At 42.3% G+C, this 10,936-nt stretch overlaps 2 protein-coding genes across 3 annotated transcripts in view; both read right to left on the reverse strand.

Moving 5' to 3' along the window:
• Nucleotides 1-5,061, reverse strand: part of rgs12a (regulator of G protein signaling 12a) — a 33,526-nt gene extending 28,465 nt beyond the window's left edge. The window contains exons 1-3 of one of the 2 annotated variants that reach the window (XM_041031034.1): nucleotides 4,973-5,061; nucleotides 1,934-3,806; nucleotides 334-423 (exon numbers count right to left, since the gene is read on the reverse strand). In XM_041031034.1, the coding sequence (XP_040886968.1) occupies nucleotides 334-423; nucleotides 1,934-3,724 (1,881 nt within the window). In that variant the 5' untranslated portion in view covers nucleotides 3,725-3,806; nucleotides 4,973-5,061. Of the gene's footprint in view, nucleotides 1-333; nucleotides 424-1,933; nucleotides 3,807-4,495; nucleotides 4,540-4,972 lie in introns of those variants that run through there. The other variant, XM_041031033.1, reaches the window with a different exon arrangement.
• Nucleotides 5,062-5,697: 636 nt separating this feature from the next.
• On the reverse strand, nucleotides 5,698-8,364 carry msantd1 (Myb/SANT-like DNA-binding domain containing 1). The gene is made up of 3 exons (XM_041031039.1): nucleotides 7,963-8,364; nucleotides 7,578-7,871; nucleotides 5,698-6,868 (listed from the first exon to the last, which is right to left on the reverse strand). Exons 1-3 carry the CDS (start codon nucleotides 8,214-8,216, stop codon nucleotides 6,577-6,579), a joined length of 840 nt encoding a protein of 279 aa, XP_040886973.1. The 5' UTR covers nucleotides 8,217-8,364; the 3' UTR covers nucleotides 5,698-6,576.
• Nucleotides 8,365-10,936: the final 2,572 nt, after the last annotated feature.

Consider the following 10,936-nt stretch of genomic DNA (forward strand, 5'->3'; position numbering starts at 1 on the left):
GAATGTGAGCACGATATTCAGTCGTGCAGCAGTGCTCATTAGCGAGGCCAAACAAACAGGAGCATGCCTCTGGCCCCGCACAAAGACCACTTTGTGAGCCACCCCTTGCACAAGTGTAGCAGCAAATGTAGAGTTCAAGGCAACGGAAATGAAAGGTAAAAAAAAAGGGCTGAAAGCGGAGCAGAATGAGAAAGGGGGGATGGTTCACCTGAATGTCCACATTAGTGAAGCTGACCAACTTTTCTGCATACAGGCCCAGCAGAAAGAAAAAGTACAGACGACTGTCAACCGTCAATGAAAAAAAAAAAACAAAAAACTGTATTTGTTGAATACCTCAAGGTCATCCAGTGATCGTGCCAGGCTGAGACGTTTGGCAGAGCGGCGTTTTGAGGCACGAACACTTATACCCCAAAACCTGGAGCCCTGTCAAAATAAAAGAGAGACGGATGAGCAAAGATGCAAAGACCAACACTACTGACAGCTTTTTCAACACTGTTATGCTTGTATAAGTTGCATTTTATTCTGGTTAGCAATTTTGAGGTTGCATACTCCTAGGAAGATAAATGAACTGTCAGTCTATGATGCTATAAGTCAGTTGAAAAAAAGTCTGGAATTGTCAGTATTTCCACTGGATTTGACAGATTTTCCTGTTAAAGTTTCTAAATTTATTAGTAATGGGAATCATGACACACCGTCCTCTCTGAAAACATGCAAACTGGTCACATAAGGCCAATCTGAACTACCACACCACAGCAAGACAGACACACTAATTCACAGTCTGTCAGAAACTACCATTACAAATCAGCTAGAACCACCATGGTTTTGCCTGCCTGTCACTTCAGAATGGCTAATGCATTTTAACCAGCCACCCCTATTCTTATGACTGGAGAGGCTGTGTCTAATGTTTGAACAAGAGTTAAAGAATGGCAGATAATTACCACTGCATGACATGGGCTCTACCCTGTAATTTGCCTGGCTTCCTGCGCAAGATTGTCTTCCTTCTGATCTAATACAAGCTCAGACACAAAGGCACAATCCAGCTCTGATATATAAACACAGGAAAATACTTTGCTTAAATAAATAAGGCGGCAAACTACAGTAAATGCTGAAAATTTGAATTCAAATATAGATCAGTGCGGTTAAACTACCCTGTACACACTGCACATAACCTAGTTTGCCCTGAATTTTTATATTTAGCCATTTACAAAACTACTTTTGCCTACATGCCACCGAACTGGAGACATTTCTGTGGCTGAGAGACAGAAACAAATCCTGAGATCCTGAAAAAGCCTTATTTCCGGGAATTTGTGGAAACACAGGGACATCTTGTGGGCAGTGAGGAAAACAACACACACACAAAACTTTATCCATATGTTTATGACAATGACATCATGGAGTTACAACAGGTGCCTTCTCAGTTCAATTCACACTCAGCACCAATTGACTGTTGAAATTGTAGTATTGTATTTCATTTTAGGTGCCACCAACAACACACTCACTCACACCCCCGCAGTGTCTGGAAACTCAACCGCCTGTGACCATTTAATACTTCCTGTGTCGCTGTGTTAAACATGAATGGAGTACAGAAACAGATGCTCTCGTCTCAGGATGACTGTGTACAATGGAACTATTTAATGTCCCTGAACTTGCGGTTTTCTCTTTACCACATGGCTAAGAAATTACCTGCAAGGATACAGCATATGTCAGCAAACACAAGACTCATCAGTATTGAAAATCCTGTCATATCTGGAAAAAATATATACATTTGCAAAACACACACATATCAAAATTTTATAAGAAATGCAGCTCTAGGACCACAGCTCACTTTTGTGACCTGAGTAAGGAAAGCATTTTGAGATGGACTGAATGTGACACTTTTAAATGCTGCAGATTTAAGCTTTAAAGTGTAAAAAAAAAAAACTGTCTCACTCACAATTTTAGTACGACCATCCTTTCGCTGTTTTTCTCTCTGCTCAAGAAACCTTTTGGTCCATTCCTCTCTGGGGGGCAGCATGACCTCTGCTGACTGGTACCTGTCTGAAGGAATCTGGCTCATGGGAGGAGGCAGGTTATTTGGGCCGGAGCTGAGGCTAACAACTGAAGACCAGTTGTTGAATGTCACCTGAGGCTCAGGATCACTGTTTGGGGCTTTAGGCCACTTTGGCTTTGAGAACCACCTTTGGCTACCTCTGAGAGGGTCTTCGAAGAAGTTTGTTTTTTTACCCAAGGGCAGAGGAGGTGGTGGGGGCTTAAACTGGAACTCAAGCCTGGGTGGGGGACCTCCATAAAAGCTGGCTAGTGAATCAGGACCAGGTAGTGACTCTGAAAGGGAATGTGTGCTGGCACTGTTCTCTGGATTAAGTTTTTGGCCGTTCTCAGAAAGGTTTATTCGGGTGAGGTCTTCAGCCGCAGGATAATCCCACGGACAGCTGGGGAGGTGGGCCCCAGGGTGGGTTTGGATTGCAGAAGGGAAATCCCTGTCCGCTCTCTCCTCAGGGGGGGACGCATTTCCAATTCCACTGTCCCCATTGCTGCTGGCACTGCCTTGTTTACCAGTGCTACCGTTCTCCTTGGCTTGCTGCTGAGCCTCCATGTCCAGTTTTACTCTAAGCCTCTCCATAGCCTCGCCCATATCACTGTACAGGACTGTGACAAAGTGAAGGACATCTGGGGGAGTCTGAGGGAATTCCAAGCAGCCCAAGGCATCTGGATCTGGCGTGCAGTCAAAGCCAAAGCGTCCGGCAATCCCTTTGTGGTCCTCATGGTTTCCCAGCTCTGGGTCAATAAAGAAAACATGGCAGGAGGCACGCAGAGGACCATCCTCTGGTACACGGCCATCTATTATATGCGCTGTAGTGACCAAGCAAAAGAATCGTGGGTCTTCAGCACACACAGCCCCTAAGACAAGGTTCTCAGCAGGAAAGGCTGCCAAAACAGCTCCTGCGTCATCACAAAGACGAATGCAGTCAAACATAATTTTCATCATCACCAGAGTATGGGTATCCTGCTCTGTTCCCAACTGTCGTATTCTCTCCCTAATGGCTTTTAAACCCTCCTCCTCTGAGTCTGTAGTGTTCAGAATCAGCTCTGTGGAGCTCAAGTAGCCAACCACCAAGGTCATGTTTAAAATATTCCAGTCTGGGTTGACTTCTTCAGGATCTGTAAAAACAGAGTCTGTGTCGCCCACTCTGGAAGAGTCCTCCTTTGGTTGCTCAGTTAAAACACTCCACTGCTGTGACCACTGCGACATATCAGGCTCTGATACTGGCCTCTGTTTGGTGGTGGCAGAATGACTTGAGTTAACAGATGTATTGCTTGAATCGTCAGAGATAGTGCGAAGAACACCTGCCTTTTGGAAAATACCGCTTTTGGGGACAATCCCAAATCTTGCATCGTTAAGGATGGGGTTCCCCATTATTCGGCTGTCAGTATGCACCACCAACTGCAAGGGGCCTTTGCAGCTGCCAATCAGCTGCACAACAGTCTCATGCAAAGCACTGGACACGTCAGTTCCATTGATTGCCATGATGCGATCCCCTTGCTTGAGTCCCACCAGGTCAGCAGGGCTTCTTTCCAGGATGCCACTCAACAGACATGGCCTCTGTCCCGAAATAGTAAAGCCATATCCTGCACGACCACGGATGACCTCCACACCCCTGAGCTCACCGACTGCATTTAAATCCAGGCGCCTCCTTGCGCCCTCAGGCTGTCCCTGTATCCTCATCTTTGTTGTAGGGTGATGTGAGATCCAGTGTGTGGGAACCGAAACACTTGCAGGTTGTCAACACTATTGTGTGGCTGTCATCCTACAGTTACACAGAGTGGGGGGAAACCAGTTTTTGTCATTATTGCTTGAAAACAAACTTAAACAACTAATCAATAACAGCAAGTTTATTTTCTGTCAGTCCATAAATTGAGATATATCAATATATATATATATATATATATATATATATATATATATATATATATATATATATATATATAAGTAATACCAAAGTAATAAGGCTACCAAAGTAATTTAATAACACAGTAAAACACTGATATCAATCTTATTTGAGCAATTACCTGTCAAAGATAAGACACAGTCCTAACACAGTTTGCAAATTACTCCCCTCCACCCCTGCACCCACCCCCCCAGCACAGGGTGCCAGCTGGCTCCCTGCTCACCAACAACACTTTAATAATAACCAGACTCAGCGGTTTCGGTCAACCACTGTTTTTACGTGATCCAAGACTCTACTCGCCGCACAAGTTAAACATTTTTTCAGTACAGGAAACACCTAACAAACCCTGGAGAAGTCTGCTTTATTTTTACGTTAAAATCGAACCGATAGCGCAATCGCTCTCACTCTGGTCCGAAACTATAACCACAATGAGGCTGTTTGAGAAAGTTTTAAAATTACCTTTTCCAGGGGTGAAAAGTTCCGCAAAAATGCCCACGATTTTACAAACGCGGTGATAAAAGTCCACACGTTTACATTATTTTTTTTACCTTACGCCTCCATTTTTGAAATTATTCATAACATTATTTCCCTGTCGTGATTCAGTAGTAGTCCATATGGCAACGCACGACAGCTCCACCTCTCTCCATTGACTCGCCGCGGAGATCACAAAGCGTCTTTCACTGTAACCATGACAGCGTAACGTCTCTGGAACATGTGACGTCCCGCCTCTGGCCAATCACCACGCCCGTCACGTTCAATATTCAAACGACTGGAGTCACGCTATTGGCTGAGGCCGGTGACAGTTGAGGGTCTTTATTTTTGCGCTGCAGTAAATCAAATTTAAAAGCCTGAGGTGTTTTTTAACACCATTTAAATATCGAAAAGGATTTTAAACAACACTGTGAGTTATGTAATCTTACCCTACATATGTCACGAAGAAGCACGTTTTTTTAAAAAAATGCACAACACACTGAGAACACACGTTCTCAATATAATACTAATAGTAAAAAAACAAAAAGTCTTACCAATATGACCAATATACTATCTCTGCTGTATCCCTCCGTCACTTTGCATATGTGTCTCCATGTGTCTTTTTCACACTGGTACAGCACTTCACAGTGCGTGTAAACATATCTCTCTGGTCAAAGGGCTGCAACGGTTGCACACCAGGTCACATGGCTTTTCTACACATGTGCAGCCAACACTCTTGCAGAAAAGAAGGAATAACTGACTGTCATTTGATGAAACATGTCATGTGATGAGATTATTGGTAGCCTAAGGCTAAACCATGATGCACTCTAGTTCATCTATTATTGAAATGAGTGTAACATCCTATCACAGGTAGCATAATTTGTTGTGTATCTCATAAAAAACAGTATTGCATTTTCTTTTCCATGAAGCAGTGACTTCTGTGGAGTCGGTGTAGTGTGTGATGGAACTAACTTAATCCCTAGTTTCTCCAAATCCTCTTAAAATAGGCTCTAAGGCAAAGACCTTAACATTTCAACTCTATCACTCCTTGCCTTCTGTGTACTTAGCATTTCAATAATTACCCTGCAGAAACATGCTGGCTAACAGTGGATAAAATCACAGTGAAACACATGAAACAATGGCCAGACTGTGATTTGCTTTATTCAGCAGAAATGCAAACAAGAACAAGTCATCTTGACATAGTATTAAAAAACAATGTTTTTTTTTTTTTTTTTTTTTTTACTGTCATGACTTTTGCATTCATGTCTAATCCTAAAAACACAGTGCTACTCAAGATTAAATGCTGTATAAATGTTATTTGTTCGACTATACTCAGTACAGTTAGTGTGCAGGCAGAGTACTGATCTGTGTGGTCACAGTGACACACAGTGAAGATCCTGGATTTGAAAAGAATGAGTTTGTCTTTTTATAACATCTAGATAGTTTATTTATTACGTCTAAATGAGCTTCACCTTGAATATTTTTTCAGCTGAAAGCAGGAAATGTACCCTTATTCTTAGAAACTCATTGGCTGTCTTTTTCAGTCAGTTCTTTGGAGCTACAAAATCAAGGTTGGAAGTAATTGTGTATCTTCCGCAGGAGACAGTAGGCCAGCATACTGCTAACACTGACTGTTCTGCTACTGAAACACAAAAAAAGACATATTTAAGAGCTGTGAAATTCCTTTTTACAAGAAATCTGATGTAGTTTGTGTTGATGATAATACTATTTGCTGTCAGCCCCCTCAATAACCATGTCATTGCCTCAACTCCTGGTTCATAATGCTACAAATTGTCCTGTTTTGGCATCAGACCTTCCCAAATTATAATCACCCTGGCACAGTGAAAAAGTGAAGTGATAAGTTCATCTTTGCTGTTGTCCCCATGTTGTTTCAAAAGAGTACAAAATTGAAAACACTGAAACCTGACTTTCTAGATGCTTAAGTGTCATCATGGGCCTGTGTCCTGATGGTTATTAACATGGTCATCTTCCATGAATGAGGTTCAGGCTAATGACACCCTCAGAAATCATAACAGCACATTTTGTACCTCACTGTTTAATGTTAAAATGAAATCCAAAATATATATACTTTATTTTTTGCATCAAAGGGGCTATAGGTGAGGCAAGACCATGATCTCTCCCAACAACCGTAACCCATTCATGGCTTCCCTGGATCTTTGACCCCACTCTGACCCCATGACGCTGACGTGGCGGAAGGAGGCTGGATCATCTTCTCCAGAAGGTTCATCATACGCTCCTGCAGCTGCAGACACTGGACCTGGAGCAGGTTCTGTTGGTGAATGGCCCGACGGACCTCTCTGCACGTCTCCTCTATGGCTCGGCTTGACCTCTTTTGTTGCTGTAGCATGGCCTGCATCACCCGTAGTTTCTTCTTCTTCATGGACAGGTGCTTGTTGGCATTCCTCTTTCTGGCTGAAATAGGATGGGAGCTGGAGAACACAGGCAATCTTGTAAGAAATAATCTCCTCCAGGTTCAAAAGCTTACGTTAGTCTTACAATCATCCTGTAAATTGTGAACATCAGCAACTTTCTCCCAGAGCCAGAAGTTATAGAACTAGAGCATTAAAAGTATTTTTAAAGTAATAGGGAATAAAATAGTCAAAACTGGCATTGATATACACTGCCACACAAAAGCTAAACTTCAGTAAATGCTGAAGAAAACCATGCACACAGTTTGACCAATCAACTGTGATTGAGATCAGTTGTGTGACTGAGCTCAGTTGATTAAATGAGTCAAGTCTGGTGTGCTGCTGCTTGGTTTGAACAAAAACCTGCAGCCACACAGCCCTTTGTGGAACAGTTTGGACACCTCTGATATAAACCTATATCTTTCACTGTTTGACCACCTAAACTGTTTCCATGCCAACTGAATAACCCCCATCAGCTGAGTAAAGCCACAAAATACAGCTGAAAGAAAACCTTTACTTTTTGAGATTTTTTTTTCTCAATTTCTTCTTTGATAATAGACACAGAATTCATTTAATCTCAATCTGAATGCAAATCCTAAATAACATAAATTAACAAATTAAAGCCTTGGAGCTGTTATCTCCAATGTGTCAGGTTACTTTATAATCTTAGTTATTACCTTTACCTTTATCAGTGATTAAAAGACACACACACTGGTCTAGTTTCTGTTACCTGGAGCCTTGTGTGTTCTCACTGTCAGAGCTCAACGAGTCCAGCTCTTGCTTTATTTCCATCTCATCTGAGGATCCCGTGTACTCTGGCAGGAATCCCAGCATCCCCTCCTCTGACTGGGGCACTAGGTTTTCTGTAGACTGGGAGGAGGTGGAGGGACCTGCACCGGAGGCCTGAAACTCCAAAGAGTTCACCCGCCCGTTCTCCAGCGGCTTGGAGAGGATCTTCTCGATGGCTTTGTAGTACGGCCAGTCCGGCGTTTCCCCACTTTCACCAACTGTGGATTTCAGTCGCCTGTTAGAGCAAAAAAGAAAGTTTATAGTCATGCAACAGCTGGAGTTTGGAGTCACAAGTCTGGATGGATATTGGGATCTGGTGCACTTGCCTGTACTGGAAAGACATGTTGGTGATTTTCATCTTGATCTCCTCTTTGAAACGCTGCTCTCCGGTCAGTTGGAAGAACCTCTGGGACATCTTCTCGTAAACCTTGGCGTTCCTCTTGCTCATTTTCAGTTCGTTGTGGTGTTCCTCCCACACGTACAGGAGGGCTTTCATTTCACCGTCAGTCCAGTTCGGGGCCCGCCTGTGTTTCTCACTGTGGCCTGGCATTAGGTAGCTGAAACCGTCCTCTGATGCCATTTTTGAAACAGTTCTCTTGGCCTGTGCTGGCTGTGTTCGCAGAAGTGGGATCTTGACAGGTTGAATTTGAAAGTCTTTTACTGTGCTAAGAGCTGTGTGAGGTGTGGGAGTGATACATGCGAGAAAGGCACACACACCACCGTCCTGCCTGTGCCCTTCCCCCTAGCCTAGCTGAAAGAGGACTCAAAATGGGGCCTAAGGCAGGAGAGGAATCCGGTTAAAAGCTTTTAGTGGTGCGTGATGTCACCGTGACATCAAGTTGCCTTGGCAACGGTGAGGGAGGCCCTTCATATTCCCTCCCCTCCGCTCTAACCACTCCCGTCCGCTCTCCTTTCCCCTCCATTCTGCTCCACTGGCAGCACAAAAAGCTTTTAGCTGAAAGGCAGCAGTGTGAGCGCACCAGATTGCTGACAGTTTTGAAATATGAGCCTCCGAGGAGGAGGGGGGAGAAAAAAAAAAGACAGAGCTGAGACCACGGGTATGTGTTTCCTTGGCAACAAGGCTCTAGATTTGGTAGTCAGCCAACACACTGCTCCATTTAAAAGCTTTTAATAATAGACAAGTCATTTTGAGGCAGGGAGAGGGGAGATTTGCTTCGCCTGGCATGATGTAGAAGAGAAACACTTCCAGCCTGCAGTTTAGATCTAAAAGGAGAGCAAAAGCCTTTCACAGAAGATCTGTGAAACACTTTAGGTGGAAATAACCGAGGGGAGACATCAGACGAAGTGGCAACGTGGTGATCAACCGTAGGCAATCCTGCAATGGAATAAATATGCTGACTGCTGTAATCCGCTTTCTATTCATAGCTGTGGGTGGTAGACAATGGACCCCTGCAGGAGGGGTTTCTCTGACCAGTTGGAGACCCCTCCCCCATCTTAAGGCACAGATCTCTGTCTCATCCCCCATCTCAAAGCATCCTAATCTACCATACTACAACTATTTTTCCTTTTCTCTCCGTTCCCTTCTTTTTTTCCTCCAAAATATTTATGCACCAATGTCACACTCTTTCACACAAATACATAGTAAAACCCCAAAGTCCTCTTTCTGTGCAGCATCTTAGCTGTTGCTTTGTCTCTCCATATTTACTTTTGCAGCCTGAAAAGAGCAGCAATGACAATGCTGCAACACAATTTGTCTACCCTCACTTCATCTTTATTAGTGCCACTAGTTGATGTCAGTCTGTCTTAAATCAGTTCTGGCCTAATTAGACCCTGAACCCATCTGCTCCTCAGTAACCTGACAGGCGGCTGGTGTATTTTAATAACGCAGATCGGCAGCTTTAGCCGATCCATCACATCTGTCACTTAAGATGAACGCTAAGCTCCGCCGTTGCAGAAAGATGGAAGAGTGAATGAAAGTTGGTGTGAAAGGCTTTGCTTGTTTTGTTTTTTTCCTTTTGCATCCAGGGGCCAGTTAAAAGGTCTGAGCCTCAAAAAGTGAAGCAATTCAGTTTTGGTTTTTAGGTGTGAGATCACATTAATTTAATTATTTTTCCAGAGTCGTTAGTTCTGACTCAACAGTTTCTGCACAAATTGAAAGAGTAGATGAACAGAAAGATAAAAATAAGATAAAATAAGTTTTAAAATTCTTATGTTTATATAAATACTTATTATTTCAGCAACTTTACTGTCACAGCTGCCTATTAACCCTCATTTATTTCAATATCATGACTGAATCTTCTTGCGGGGGTCCATATAATTGTATTTAATTACCTTCATACATTTTTCATTCATTAAGGTGGAGGTAATCCAGACTACTAATCCAGGAGCCAGACTAATCTACAGATAAACTGGTCATGCACCGCTAATGTCTTGAAGTAGAAGTCAGTAATGTGAGTGATCTATAAAAACAAACCATATTGTACAGTCTAACTACATGGCAATGCAAACCAGAATCTATTTTTCAGGAACCATTTGCTCATAATTGAAGAAAATTTTGTTGCAATTGTACTAACACCATACATTTCAAAAGATCTAATCAATTTATGCAGTGACACAGAACTCAAATATACACAAGACAACTGATTTGATCTAAACTCATTTAATAGTCCCACTGTAGTTACTTCATACATACAGTACTGTATACTGTAACTAGATTCTGAAGTCTTTCTCATCAGCTTATTTAAACTTTCAATTATTTTCATTTTGCAGACTTAGCAGAGCAATAACTGAACAGGTATTGATTTAAAAGAGCTGAAAACACTAAACCCACAGGGAAAGAAATCTTCAAAAACCTATAATGCACCCATGATGCATCTGTGCTAAAACATTATGGTAATTTTTTTTTTAAAAATGTAGATAGGAGTCAGTCATTTTTAGTTTTATGTTGCAACGGTGAGATGACATGTAACGTTTGGGTTCAGATAATGTTATATGCTCTTTAAAGTGAGACTACATAACTTCTGAAAATAAAAATAGTACATAGTACATTCATCCTCATATAAAGCTGAATTCAGAAGTAAACAAATGCAGCCTCAGTCAGTTCTACACACTCAGAGTTTTGCTGCTACAGTCTTGGTCTGACATGACCAGTGGCTTCTGGTCACAAATGTTAGCTAGTGTTAGCTGTTAATGGATCCAATTTGTGGACTTTATGACTCTTGTGTACTTTTACAGCAGTTACATTGCATCTCAGTGTTTACCACTATCTTGTATTTGTGGCTTGTGGGCACAGCGACTGCTGTTTATCAAAACTTACATATAGTCTCACTTTAAAGTAAT

Source organism: Toxotes jaculatrix, chromosome 23 (assembly GCF_017976425.1).
Source record: "Toxotes jaculatrix isolate fToxJac2 chromosome 23, fToxJac2.pri, whole genome shotgun sequence".
Lineage (NCBI taxonomy): Eukaryota > Metazoa > Chordata > Actinopteri > Toxotidae > Toxotes > Toxotes jaculatrix.

What these genes read in the sequence shown, in the direction of transcription:
- msantd1 (XM_041031039.1), bottom strand. Translation starts at nt 8,216, where the DNA reads ATGGCATCAGAGGACGGTTTCAGCTACCTAATGCCAGGCCACAGTGAG. An exon ending in AACATGTCTTTCCAGTACAG is followed by an intron (nt 7,872 to 7,962) that starts GCAAGTGCACCA and finishes TTGCTCTAACAG; the next exon opens with GCGACTGAAATCCACAGTTG. An exon ending in GAGAACACACAAGGCTCCAG is followed by an intron (nt 6,869 to 7,577) that starts GTAACAGAAACT and finishes TGTGTTCTCCAG; the next exon opens with CTCCCATCCTATTTCAGCCA.